Source organism: Diorhabda carinulata, chromosome 1 (assembly GCF_026250575.1).
Source record: "Diorhabda carinulata isolate Delta chromosome 1, icDioCari1.1, whole genome shotgun sequence".
Classification (NCBI taxonomy): Eukaryota; Metazoa; Arthropoda; class Insecta; order Coleoptera; family Chrysomelidae; genus Diorhabda; species Diorhabda carinulata.
The window spans coordinates 31,449,282-31,462,803 of NC_079460.1; the positions used below are offsets into that span (position 1 = coordinate 31,449,282).

A 13,522-nucleotide genomic window follows, 5' to 3' on the forward strand; every position below is an offset into this window, starting at 1 on the left:
GTACTTTTTGATACCTACATAAAATACAGGTTGATTCATTTGAGAAATGTATTAGTATTTTAATTCACCCTGTATGAATAATATTCAAATGTTCACTACTTTTGTAATGCTTTAGCCGCAACAGATGTCCATTCTTGAATTTCTCTTAGATTGTATAGAGTATCGAACATTGCTGATAACTTTTAAATACACATCACAGCCGTATATTATTGTAACGGAGAAGTCAAGCTGATACCAGATACGCAATAAATTATAGAGTGTTTCATTTAAATAAAGTAATTTTGATATAGCACAGCCTGTAAAATTGTAAATAATCATGGTGGAAACTAATTATAGCTATAATCCCTCAAATTTTCAAATTGATATCTCAAAGAACAGAAAAGGTACTGAACTTTATCACACTAATCAATCACCCTTTATATTAATTGAGCTAGATCAACAACTTTTCGTGATACCCTATTTATAATCGTACTGCACTCAACTACTTTTATTATTCACTATACGATCTGTTGAATTTCACTGACAAAGCATAACGTTACTGGTAATTAGTTAATGAATAACTTGTTCATCTCTATAGAATGTAAATTTGTTTAAACGTTAAACATTCGATCATAACGCAGTGTGTTTCGTGGCGTGACAACTCAAATTACACATTATCTTTTTTCATGTTTCCGATAAACATTTATCATTAGATGTATCAATTTGAATAATAGTATATTAGACAATGCGAGAAATACATTATACTCTTTGTTTCCGTTACTAAGTGCCATGTAGCCATAACCTATAAATTCCAGCCATGAATAACAGTGTTAAAGACTTAGCGACCGATTTGGAGAATTGGATGTCGCTGATACCACAAGAGCTCAGAAGAATGCCGATTATAAATATAGCGATACCAGGTAAGAAAAAATGTTTGGAATGTTTTATGAATTTTAATTTGAGAATAGTTCTTTTATACTGTGTAAATAAAGGATATTACTAGATATATTTTCCTCTCTTCATTTATGAAAGGTAATTATTATCATTATTATTTTAAAACAAACAGTTTTGTATCCCGTGTTACTTGAATGACAATGATGAAGAATAATTACCTGAACACTGCAATAAAAATTTCAAAATTGAAACGATCGTTTTAGTGCAGTGGCAAATAGTGAATTTTAAAGAAAAAGTGGCAATTAATGATAGAAGCATGAAAATTGGTATGTAGGGCAGTGAGGCCGAAAGAAAATTTTAGAGATCGGGAACCCCTCGAAATTCGCCATAGGAGAGGCAGGGCGTCGATTTTTTAGGTTCCACCCCCCGTGAAAAAGTGAAGTGAGCAATTTTGACGTTCTTAGGGTCGATTTCACATATTTTTATCCTTCTGAACATGAATATGTCATTACTTTCAAGATCCGACCTCGAGGAGTGCCCCAAATTTCAAATTGAAAATTTCCCTATTTTTGTGAAAAGTTTTTCTTCAACAGATTTTCTTCTCTGTACAAAATGTGATGAATTTTGAAGCATTACAAATAGTAGATATGGCCATGCCATGCAAATTGCAGCAATTCTGGTTGTATATAAAAAATAAAGTATGTTTCAAAATTATATTCTTATACTTAAAAGGATTTTCATTTGAAGAAGGAATAATGGGGAAAGGGGGGGCAACTCCTAAACCTCATGATAAGCATTGTTTCTTCGGTATTTACACGAAAAATATTACCTACATATATCTTATTTATATTCAGAGAATTTATTTTATTCCAATGCAATGTCTCAAGCTTGTAAGTGTGAAGCTTTTAAAATTGGGGATGGACGCAGGGGTCAATTTTTCTGAAATGGGGAGAGAATACATTTGATTAAACGTTCGTATTTCTCAACAACCCAAAAAAAGTATAAGAAAAAATAGATCAAATTTCGAAAGAAAGAAGTTAAGTTCTTTTCTACTAGAAAAAATTCAAATTTTATTCCCAAATACTGAAGATTCTTCCAGTATGCTCTGAAAAAAAAAACAAAAATTGTGGCTCCTTAGGTGCTAAACAAAATGTAGTAAAAGGCTCAATAACGAATAGGCTTATTGTTCGAGGTGTCACCGTATCTATTATTTGTAATGCTTCAAAATTTCTCACATTTTGTACAGAGTAAAATATTCAAAAAACGTATAAAACAACATGAAAAATCTTTAAAAATAGGCAACTTGCGGTACATCCTGTTTCCCCCCACCTCGACATATCGAGCTCATATATACGTTAATACTTCATATTTGACCTCTACTACTCGAATATCGTATTGAAGATTTGATCCTGAAAAATGTGTACGGTCTATTGAAGAAAAACTTTTCACAAAAATCGGAAAATGGGGAAATTTTCAATTTGAAATTTGGGGCATTTCTCGAGGTCGGTTCAGGGGGGTCAAAATATGTGAAATCGACCCTAAGAACGTCAAAATTGCTCACTTCACTTTTTCACGGTGGGTGGAACCTCAAAAATCGACGCCCTGCCCCTCCTATGGCGAATTTCGAGGGGCTCCCGATCTCTAAAATTTTCTTTTGGCATCATTGCCCAACATACTAATTTTCATGCTTCTATCATTAATTGCCACTTTTTTGCAGTTTGCCACTGCACTATTTATGTGAAAGCCGAGCAAACAGCTAATACATTTTATTTATTTTCGAAAGATTCTAGGTATAAATAAAAATTGAAATTAAACATTGATTCAATATTACTTTCAATAAACATAATAGTATTCAGGAAAAGGTGAAGGACAGTAGAAATATCGAATAGTTCAAGGTCCAAAATCCAAATCAATAAATTTACGTTTGTGAATTAAAACAGTTCTTTCAAAATTGAAATATGTTAATTACTTATTGAAAATTAAACAAAAACATTTTTAGCATCCAATTATAAAAAAAATTGGAAATAAAAAAATCATAACGTATACTGGTATAATTATACAATATTATAATATACTAGAACGGTTTTTCGGAAGCGTAAAAGTTTAAAAGTTTACGACACTTTCACTACTGTGATTAAATTGTTAGTTTCTGAAGTCATAATATGTCAAAATTTTACATAAATCTTATATACAGATTATTTTAATACTTATATGAAGAAATTTGTTTTCGTTGTTGAATAAATATAGAGCATACTATTTTATTACGTTAAACATACAATTGAAAAAAACGAGAAAAGTTATGTAGATATTATTCTGAAAGTGCTTCATCGCATAGAATGATACTATGTAAGTGATTCTCTTCTTTTAAAAGTTACCTTATGAACATGGATATTGTTGAACATCCAGTACCATCATTTACTGTGACTCCTCCCGAAATGGTCGATACAATCCATGCATCTGTACGCATATTTCAAGCGCATGCAATGTTTTGGGATTCCAAACAAGAATATTATATTTATTTGCTAATATGTTTTAATAAAAAACAAAAAAAAAACGAATTTGTTGCATAAAAGAGTTTTCTTCCATTACAACAATGCTTCAGATCGTTTTCGATATTTCTGCGGAAAATTAGCCGAAAGGCGTTACGATTTATTGCCTCAGACGCCATATTCACCTAATCTGGCTTCCCAAGTTTTAGAGAGGTGATGATTAAAACAAACAAACATTTGGCAAAGTGTTATTACTGCTTAATCAGTCGAATGAATAATACGGAACGTCCATACTTCAATATTGACTAAATGAATATTTACCAACATATAAATTTTATTTTGCAAGAGACACAATCATTCGTTGTTGTGCTTCATGTTGGTCATCTTGTATTTATAAATAGAGAAAAAGTGGCAATATCCTAGTTTCGACGGCTTAAGCTCTCAAACTTTCCTTGCTTATTTACATAATCATTAATCTTCCGAATAACAGATGCTGATGATCCCAGTCTCATTCACAACTTGCGAAGGCATCTCATTTCAGAGAGTCTGAAGTTAAATCATAAATGCATAGAATTCTGCTTACTAAATAAAATACTTGCCCAAAAGACTATCCAGTTATTTATCGAGTCTAACTGCTGGCCAAACTTTGAACTGTTTTGCTAAAAGGTCACTCTTTCCACAGAGGCTGCTTCAGTGAAGTAATGACAGGACTTCACTACATCACGTTGGTTATTCAACATAACATAAGGTACAATATTTTGAGACCTTCAGATCTTTTGAAAAAATCCACTACACGCATTGTTGCAACTGCTTGTTAAGAGTACATTCCTAACAACCATCTAATAACACAAAATTCTTCCGACAACACAAATCCACATATATATGGAACAATCAAAGTGTTTTTGAAAAATTATGTCAATTCCAAAGGGAATTCTCATATTCAAGGCTATTCTGTGTGAGATACCGGACTAATTGTTCTTTTCTTCATCAAAATCATGTGTTCTAAGTTGAAGTAGCTCGATTATTCAATATAATACAATATGTTCAATATAATGCAATCAATAATCGAATTATACACAGAATTCCCAAAAAGTTCTGTTTAGCGATTATCCAGAATGTTTCTTCAAGATTATTATCAAGTTAAATCTCGAAATTTTGTACCAGGCATTGGAAGAGGGTGTATTACTGCAGTATCCATCTCTTCATTCTTTTGGATTATCTACTATGCCCTATCTAGATTCAGTATCTACTTCTGTTAAAATGCATCACCTTTTTAATTTTCATTTGGACTTAAAATTTCCAAAATATAATTCTGAATACAAATATGAAGGGTTAGTATAGGAAAATCCCAGAAATAAGAAAAATAGAATTTAGGGTATTGTTGCCGTGTGAACATATTTTAGATTTGAAACAAAACATCTAGGGCGGTCTTAAAAAGCATAGAAACTATTACATACCCTACTCATTATATCAGTTTATTAATTGTACAGACTTTGTGATAAGGTATCCCGTGCCCAAATTCTACTCTACGCATGTATCGGCACTTTAATTATTATTGCAAACCGAAGAACGTATAAAAGAGTTACACACATATTTAATGAATTTAATCATCAACACGTCAATATAATAGATAGAGCGTTTTTCAAACTGTCAAGAGATATATAAATATTACAAAATATTTTCAATCTAGCGTGCTACAAATGTTGCCACAAAACTACTTTAAGTTGAAGAAATCCTTAAATATCTGGAAATCAGTTAGCGCTAGACAACTATATATCTCAGACGCCTGTGGTGAGATTCATAAATTCACAAAAATAGAAATCATAGAAAATTCCCTACTATCAAAAATTACAATAGATAACAAAGATAATCCACAAATCTAGAGAATTTATATAATATTTTTCGGTACCACTCTGTATATTAGGTTTAACGCGAAACGATGCTTCTCTTACAATCTGCAACATCTGTTAAAATCTTTTTCCTATACTTTTTTGTTTGTGAGCTATTCAGATGTTTCCATCTTTGAAATTATCCAATAAGTGACCATTTCCACCTGGTTTATCATATTTTTCGCTAGTCAATTTTCTCATTTCCTCCAGGAAAAGCCGGTAAATTGATATTTTCTCATGGTTTGTCATAATTGTTAGGTTCTTACTCTTACTGTCATCAGTATTCTACAATTCTAGAAACTCATTAATATTATTCTGTCCCTTATGTATGCTAAAACCATATTGTTATTTCTCAACCCCTTTCTCTTTGATTCTGAGATTTCAGATTTCATTTCACCTGGATGGATTCTTTTTTGGAATGTTTCCAGTTAAATGGCCAATTTGGTTTGCGACTGCGTTGGATTACCATCTAGAAAATAATGCATCTTCTGTAATTCAGGATATGTTCACTTGTAAACAATCATGACAAGTGAAAGTTGCTGATAGTACTTCGCCTGGTTAACCACTAACGATTATTACACTTTGTATACGAATAATAGATTTGTAATGAGGGCTTGCTTGAATATTATTCGTCAAAAATGATGAATAATTCAACAATTGAATAACGTAAAATTTGATTATTTGTAATCATGATTAGGCGAAATAACTGCAGTAATGTCAATACATTTTACTAATAAAACCAAATATTGACTGACAGTAATAAAAAAGGTAGTTTAATCTACGGCGCATGAATTCGTTTTGATGAACGCATACAAAATTAATGAATTATGAATAAATGAATATTATTCATGTTATTTAATCATTAAAAAATATTAATAGGATGGTATATAACAAAGAAAAGAATTTACTTTTCCATTATTTCCTTGGAAATATAACGGATATGAGATTGTGATTTAAATTTTAAAAAGTTGATACATCTAGAACTGTTGCTGGAGGCTTTCAAGAACCAGCTAAAAATGATTAAGAGCAATTTTAGCGCTCTTGCCAGTTGGGTCATCACAATCTTGTGAAATTGGTAGACAGTTTGCGATGTCAGGGCCGGAGTTTCATGATGCGTCGTTTTTTTCAAACCTTTGATTATATCGCGTAAAATTGATCCATTTGCGTTAGACATTATCTATTTCAATCATTTTATTAAGAAACAATACCCATTAAAATATATTTGTTCAATTAACATTATGTTAATATTATATGATCTTAATATCAATAAACAACTTACAGTCTTCTCTTGCTTTGTCAGAGTTGCATTGGTATGATGATGAATGAAGTTTTAGTTCTTGACTACAGTTTTGTCAAAGTATCCATCTGAAGATCCTTTCATTTGTGCCACGATGTTCCTCGACACTTTCCTTTGAAATTTTTGAATGCTTTGTAGACTACTTTGATTAGCAGAGACCTATAGTTGAAATTTTTCTTTTCCATATGAGCTGTAAATGGAAGCTCACGTCTATTAATTTGAATTTATTTAATGGCTTTATTTGTTAAAAAAGCATTGATAAAAATATACATAAAATATTTACCTGTATACTCAATAAGAATATAATAACTGATAAGTAAGGTGAATAAAATTATTTATTTGATAATCTTGAAATAATAAAAATAATTTTCAAAGTCAAATGTCAATAAATATAACCTAAAAACAGGAATTGATATTTTCCTATCTTTAACCATCTATCAGGAATTTGACAGGATTGAATTATCTGTAATGTTTTGAAAAACACTACTTATAACAATTTAAAACCCATACTTAAGAATGATTATAGCAAATATAAGATAGGGACGCCATTCTTAGGTTGATCCCAGCGTTATTAGCAAATGAGATTGAGCTCATTTAGAAATGAGAGAGACGATCATTTAGTATTGTTAAGAAATTTAAATATCATTCTAAAATTGTATTATAATGGTTTTATATGAACGTTAATTCTTTAATATTATTGAATATTTATTTTTTTGCATAATTTTATGACATAATTTCTATTGTCGTTTGTTCCAGGGTCTCATGATAGTTTCACTGCAAACATAACTAGTAACTCCGATATTTCACCTGATGCTGAGGAAATTGTTAAGGAATTGTCCGTTTTGGGACCTATATTCAAAGAAGTTATTGCCAGATGGTCAAAAACACAGTGTTATTTAGCTAATGATCAACTTATTCGAGGAATAAGATACTTCGACTTACGGACTTCTACTAAAGAGGGAACAGATGATCTTTACATAGTACACACTTTATACTCAGTGCCTATCCAAACTTGTCTAGATGAAATTAACAGTTTTTTGGATTTGCATCCGAAAGAGGTGAAGATGTATTAAATTTATAAGTGTGTTTCATGCCGTAACTTGTTGAGATTATTCTCTAGTTCTATGAAGAGCACTATTGTTTCACTTTATTTTAATCATTCTCCCTTTGCGAACGGCACAGCGTTGATTTAATCGATTAGTGGAGAATATTGGAGATTTGACGATTGAAGATCGTTCGCGCTTAGGTCGTCCACCTGCAAGGAATATTGAAGTTACAAGGGAAGCATTAGAAAACTAACCTAATACCAACACTGATCGATTATCGAACTTGGACTTTCTAAAGATACAATACATCATTTGAAAACATTTAGTGTGATATATGGAAGTTGTCGAATAGTGCCACATGAACTAACCAAAATTCAAGCGAGCCTTCAATACAGAGGTATATAGTAGTCAGCTGATACGAATGTATGAGGTTTTATTGAAGAAATATCCAGGTATAATCAACCGAAAGCGGATTCTCTTACAACAGGACAATGCTGTTAATTTTAATACATAAGATTTCAAATGGAAAGAAACTATAAAAATATAAACTTCGATCATTTTAGCAGGAATGCTTTATTGTGTTTAACTTCGGATTCTGGGGTTACTTTGATTTCTTACTGGGCAGTGTGAACGAAGCGTATCCGACATGAGTTGAAACCTCATAAAAAATAATGAATGTTTGAAGTAATATGTTAATTTCTCAAATTCATAAAATGGCAAAAATATATACAAATTTCTACATTCAAACATTACTCGAAAAAGAAAGAAATTCATTATATTGTGTATAACAGACTAACAGGAGAAAAAGTTTTCTGTTATGCTTCTCTGTCATTGAGTGAACTTTTAATCAATATCAATCATTAAACGATAGATTTTCTGAGTATTATTTGCATGGCAGCAATGTATTCTCCTCAATAATCTCTGCAAAATCTAATACTATGGAAAAAATGTAGAGGACATTCTCGAAGTATCATTTGAAGCTATAGTACGATAGTAAACGTTGATATGATAATTTTACTTTTATAATTCGACCATATATTTGAAAGCTGGAGACTTGGAACTTCCAACTTATGGTGACACTTGCCGAGGACGAAACAAAAAAATATAGGATGGCAATTGTAATAAAAGTTGTATGAAATTTATTTCATTTTGAACACAGCGTTGAGAGTCAATTTAAACTAGTCTTGTGACTGGATGAAATAGTTACGTACAACCTGATATGAAAAATAGTATAATATTCCATTTCTATGCAATATCAATTAACAATATTAATATTATATATTGTAATTATATACAAAATCTGAATTATTTACAAACTGAGGAAAAATCAGGCCTACACTATGTGTGACTCTAACCAGTAAATGTCATTTGTTAGTATAAGCATCATCCTTCCATTTATTTATAAAATAGTATTTCACAATTTATTATTTTTATAATCAATTTTCATACTCTCTCCTCAATGAACTCAATAAAATTCCAATATGATTTAATTTTATCAAAAAATATTATTGGTGTATCAAGTCTGACCGAGAATTCACTAAATATGATATAATATATATATATCTAAATATATAATTTATGTTTTCAGGTAGTTATTATGGACTTCCAGCATTTTTTTGGTTTCGATGAAACTCTTCATAAAAAATTCATGCAAGATATATCTACTACATTTGGTTCTAAAATATTGCCGTACGATGGTAAAATGAATAATATAACTTTGGATTCTATGGCACAAAATAAATATCAGGTAATTCGTTCTTTTATCATTGGCTTTAAATATGCGGGTAGACCCGAAAAATCAGAAACCAATCGGTACGAGTGAAGTTATTTAGTTCAAGCTTGTGATTCATTCGAATACGGATAATATTGAACAATAGAAACCGATATTTTCATCCAGAAAACTTATTACAGTTTACTAATAATTAAGATTTTGATATTATAGCCTTCTTTCAACTTTATTAAAAATCATTCAGAAACAGGCATACTCATACGAAACCTTATAAGTGTAGATATGTATTGGCTGCTATAACAAATTAAATCAAATAAGCTGACTGAATATCGGTTGTAAACTCTGGGGAAAGAAGCCATTTCTAGTGAGGATACATACAATAGAACCGAAATCTTCTGCACAAAAAAGTTGGGAATAAATACCCTACTGAACTGAATAAGTTAAGTTATGAAGTAATACTCATTAGCTAAAAACTGATATGGAGTAACATAAACTAACCCTAAAATTATTCAGAGAAGTATTCGGAAATAAATACACATTTTTTGTTGCAGTTTTATAGGAACTCGTATACGTCCAATAGAAAAGATTGTTAATACAGAGGTGACAAATTCATTTTCAGGATATCTCATGACTTACATTAATCATGAATAAACTCCTACCTATACTTACAATAGAACCTTAGTCATACATTTAAATATGTATGCATCAATACTTTATACAAACATATTTTTGCAGAAAGTTATCTAAATAATTATTATTTATTTTGTTTTTTAATTATAGAACACTTATTATTACTTTTTAGGTGATCATTATTTATAGAATTGATGGAACTACCTTCTGGCCTTCGGCATGCTTTCCTAATCCTTGGCCTAATACTGTATCCATACCAACACTCATACAATCTTTGAATGATAATCTCAAAAAAAGACAAAAAGATATTGCATTCATCTCTCAATGCGTTTTAACGCCAGATGCTAAATTTATTTTAGAACACGTTTTGAGTAAGTTGATTACTAAGTTAATCGTTTAGAAGAATACCAATTCTAGTAGCTTAATTTGACAAACACGGTATGGTGAATGTTTTTCCAGTTGTTGAAATTCTCGTTTTTCCCAATACTAACCCTTTCCTTATCGCCTCCACGCTGCAAATCCTCTATATATTATTTTATATTATAAATATTTTTCAATATCCCATCATCCAGCTTTTGTATTTGGATAGTGCCATTCCAAGACCTCATTTATTTCATATCTATGTATTTATTGTACTCTTCTCAATGTAGTTCCTTACTTCTTATATATATTAATTTGTTCCTTTTCATCTATACTCCGAAGTATATTCAAATTTCATTTGTTTACTCAACATTCTGCAGTTGAATGAAAATAGGCAGTTCTCAAGCGTGTTTAAGGACATTAGGAAATAAGTTTTTTCTTATGCTTTTATGTGAATCCAGTAGCTACTCGTCTTCACTTTTATTAGAGAAACTTTTCTACATCTTGACTGACACATTTTTGCATTTTCATTATTGTTTTTACATTTTGAATGTAGAATATAGAAAGTGTTTATTGCACGTATCAATTTTGTATTGACTTTGATCCCAAACTTCACAAAGATCGTAATTGTTAGTTAAAAATATGATTGTTGGGGAAAAATAATTCTGTTTCTTCCTTATAGATGTATATTTTTGTTAATTCTTATTCAGTGAAGTCATGCTGTAGAACGTTTAGTAGTTTTTATAGTCTATTCTATAGTACAGTATGATAATGATTATTTCGCTCGCTCACTGTTGAGACGAAAGAAACTCGGATCATATTCCAAACAAATTACTACGAGATGAGAAGTGAATCATATAAGGTAAGTGGAAGAGATCGGGGTTACCAGTTGCGAAGCCCGTATTAACGCGGAGGAAGGTGATACTTGATTGGAAGGTTATTGTATATTTACTGCTGCTCAAACCTCCAAACTATTTATTTAACTATATACTGTCAACAATTGATACGATTGAAATGTGTATTAAAAAATTTACGTTGAAAAACTTGACAAATATGAAATTACTTTTCCCCAACTCAATGTATTAATAAAATAAAATCAGTTAAAAAATACCCCAATTATTAGAAAACACTACGGATTCTTCAAGAATTTTTATTGCTGTGTGTTTTTCATTTTAGGCAGCTTAGAAGAAGAATGTGCAAAGAAATTAGAAAATTATCGATCAAAATGGATAGAAGCACAAGTTGCAGGAGAATGTGGACTAAACATAATTATTGCTGATTTTATTGATTTGTCTGATTGTAAATATGTTAGAGATGTTATTAATGTAAATCAAAGTTTGTTGAAGGTATTGAACAAATAAATTGGATTTTATACAAAAATGTTTTCGGTGCATTACCCCGGTATTTCCTGTTGGTATTTCGTCAAGAATTTTGCTTTTTGTAAACTGAGTTTATTGATATTGATAGCGCTGATTGAAAACAAACAAAAAATGGAAATAGAAATATATGGAATGGATGAATATCTGTTCCTAGTCGTTGAACAGTTATAAAAGTATAAATAAAGAATACAAATAAGAAAATCATTGAGCGAAATAACTACTGTTGTGAGTTATTTCAATTAATGTTAGTTGTAGTTCTTATGAGGAGCATATTTTCTGTAACAACTAACCAGTAGATATTATCAAGTGAAACCCAATTTACACCTTTTACTGAGAGCCTGTTATTCTTCAAAATTTAATTAGCTAATTAATTTTTTTAATCTATGGTATCTAACTAAAGCAATAAATAACATATATGATGTATACATTATGTAAAGGTTATTTGAAAAACAACCTTCAAAGATAACACATGAATAATATTCATCTGCAAAGACCAATTCATTATTCTCATCTGATTCATATTATTATTAAAAGGACCTCTTTTTCAGTACATACTCGAGCCAATTCTAAATCATATATCTTTTACCAGAATAATAGAAGTTTGTCAATATTTTTACGGTAATGTATGGTCTCTTTCAGAGATTAATCTCTTGTGCTATTATTTAGAGAAAGTCCTTTTGTTTTGTGTCCATAAAAAGTAATATAATTATCTATCTAATCATGCAAACTTAACTGACTTTTGAAATGTACTATTTAACTTTACATCCATTCTTCCTCAAATATCTTTTTGGTTTCACGGTTGTCAAACTGTACTTTCCTTGTTTGAGTATTAGTTATGAGTCATCCACTTTTGTTGAATTGCTTGATAAGGGTAACCATACACGTCGATTATCAGATACATAAATCACACTAAATACACGAAATATGTTGTGCGCTCCGTAAGTTCTTAGCCCAACATACAAAAAAAGGTCATAAATAAAAAAGTGTGATTATTATTCAATATATTCTCCCTTTATTTCCATACACTTCAGAACGTCTGACTAAAGCTTCTATGCCACTGTAAAAATATGATGCATATTTTTATTCAAAATACTCGTACAACGCCTGTTAAATTTCATCGCCACTGTTGAATCTTTCACCGCTTAACTCAGTCTTAAGCTTTCCCAACAAAAAATAGTCAGACGAGACCAGATCAGGGGTATATGGTGGTTATTCCATCTCTGTGAACCCACATTCATGTACAGAAGCATTGGAAAACGAAGCAATGTGGACTGGAGCAATGCCATGAAACAAGCACACACCCCATAAACTCATTCATCAATTCATAATGGTAGGGTGGTATTCGTAAAATGGTTTTATTTTTTGGCCATTTTTGATCAAAATCGATATTTTTAGAATTACGCCATCCTTGAATACCTGTTTTCCTTGTTGACATTTTGTGAAATTTGCCCTTTTAATGTTTGGTAGTCCATTACGATCTCTGGTAAAGGATGTCAAAATTTAAGTATTTATTAAAAATTTCCAAGCTTTTATCAAAGCAATAAATTGTTTCCGAAGCTGTTCTAAGGGTGGATTGTATGAAATAACCATGAGCTATTCGTTATGGGACACCTAGTACACAATAACTAGCATACACAGAGGACTTAGTAGTGGCCATACAACAATTTCAAATATCTAAGCGTTTTCAATAGTCAAAACTCAAACTTTTTAAAGTTTATCATTATTGGTACTCGAAGTTTGTTTAGCAAATAGAACTCGAATACCATTTATTTTTTTGGTATCTTGAATGTATTGAATTTCCGCAGTATCAATTTCAAAGTGATACAATTT

The 13,522-nt window shown here is 30.7% G+C and overlaps 1 protein-coding gene across 1 annotated transcript; it reads left to right on the forward strand.

Moving 5' to 3' along the window:
- Positions 1–572: 572 nt before the first annotated feature.
- LOC130899077 (PI-PLC X domain-containing protein 3-like) lies at positions 573–11,693 on the forward strand. The gene is made up of 5 exons (XM_057808823.1): positions 573–899; positions 7,305–7,606; positions 9,183–9,341; positions 10,126–10,324; positions 11,490–11,693. Exons 1-5 carry the CDS (start codon positions 797–799, stop codon positions 11,672–11,674), a joined length of 948 nt encoding a protein of 315 aa, XP_057664806.1. The 5' UTR covers positions 573–796; the 3' UTR covers positions 11,675–11,693.
- The last annotated feature ends 1,829 nt before the right edge of the window (positions 11,694–13,522 follow it).

What these genes read in the sequence shown, in the direction of transcription:
- LOC130899077 (XM_057808823.1), top strand. Translation starts at nt 797, where the DNA reads ATGAATAACAGTGTTAAAGACTTAGCGACCGATTTGGAGAATTGGATG. An exon ending in TATAAATATAGCGATACCAG is followed by an intron (nt 900 to 7,304) that starts GTAAGAAAAAAT and finishes CGTTTGTTCCAG; the next exon opens with GGTCTCATGATAGTTTCACT. An exon ending in TGGCACAAAATAAATATCAG is followed by an intron (nt 9,342 to 10,125) that starts GTAATTCGTTCT and finishes ATTACTTTTTAG; the next exon opens with GTGATCATTATTTATAGAAT.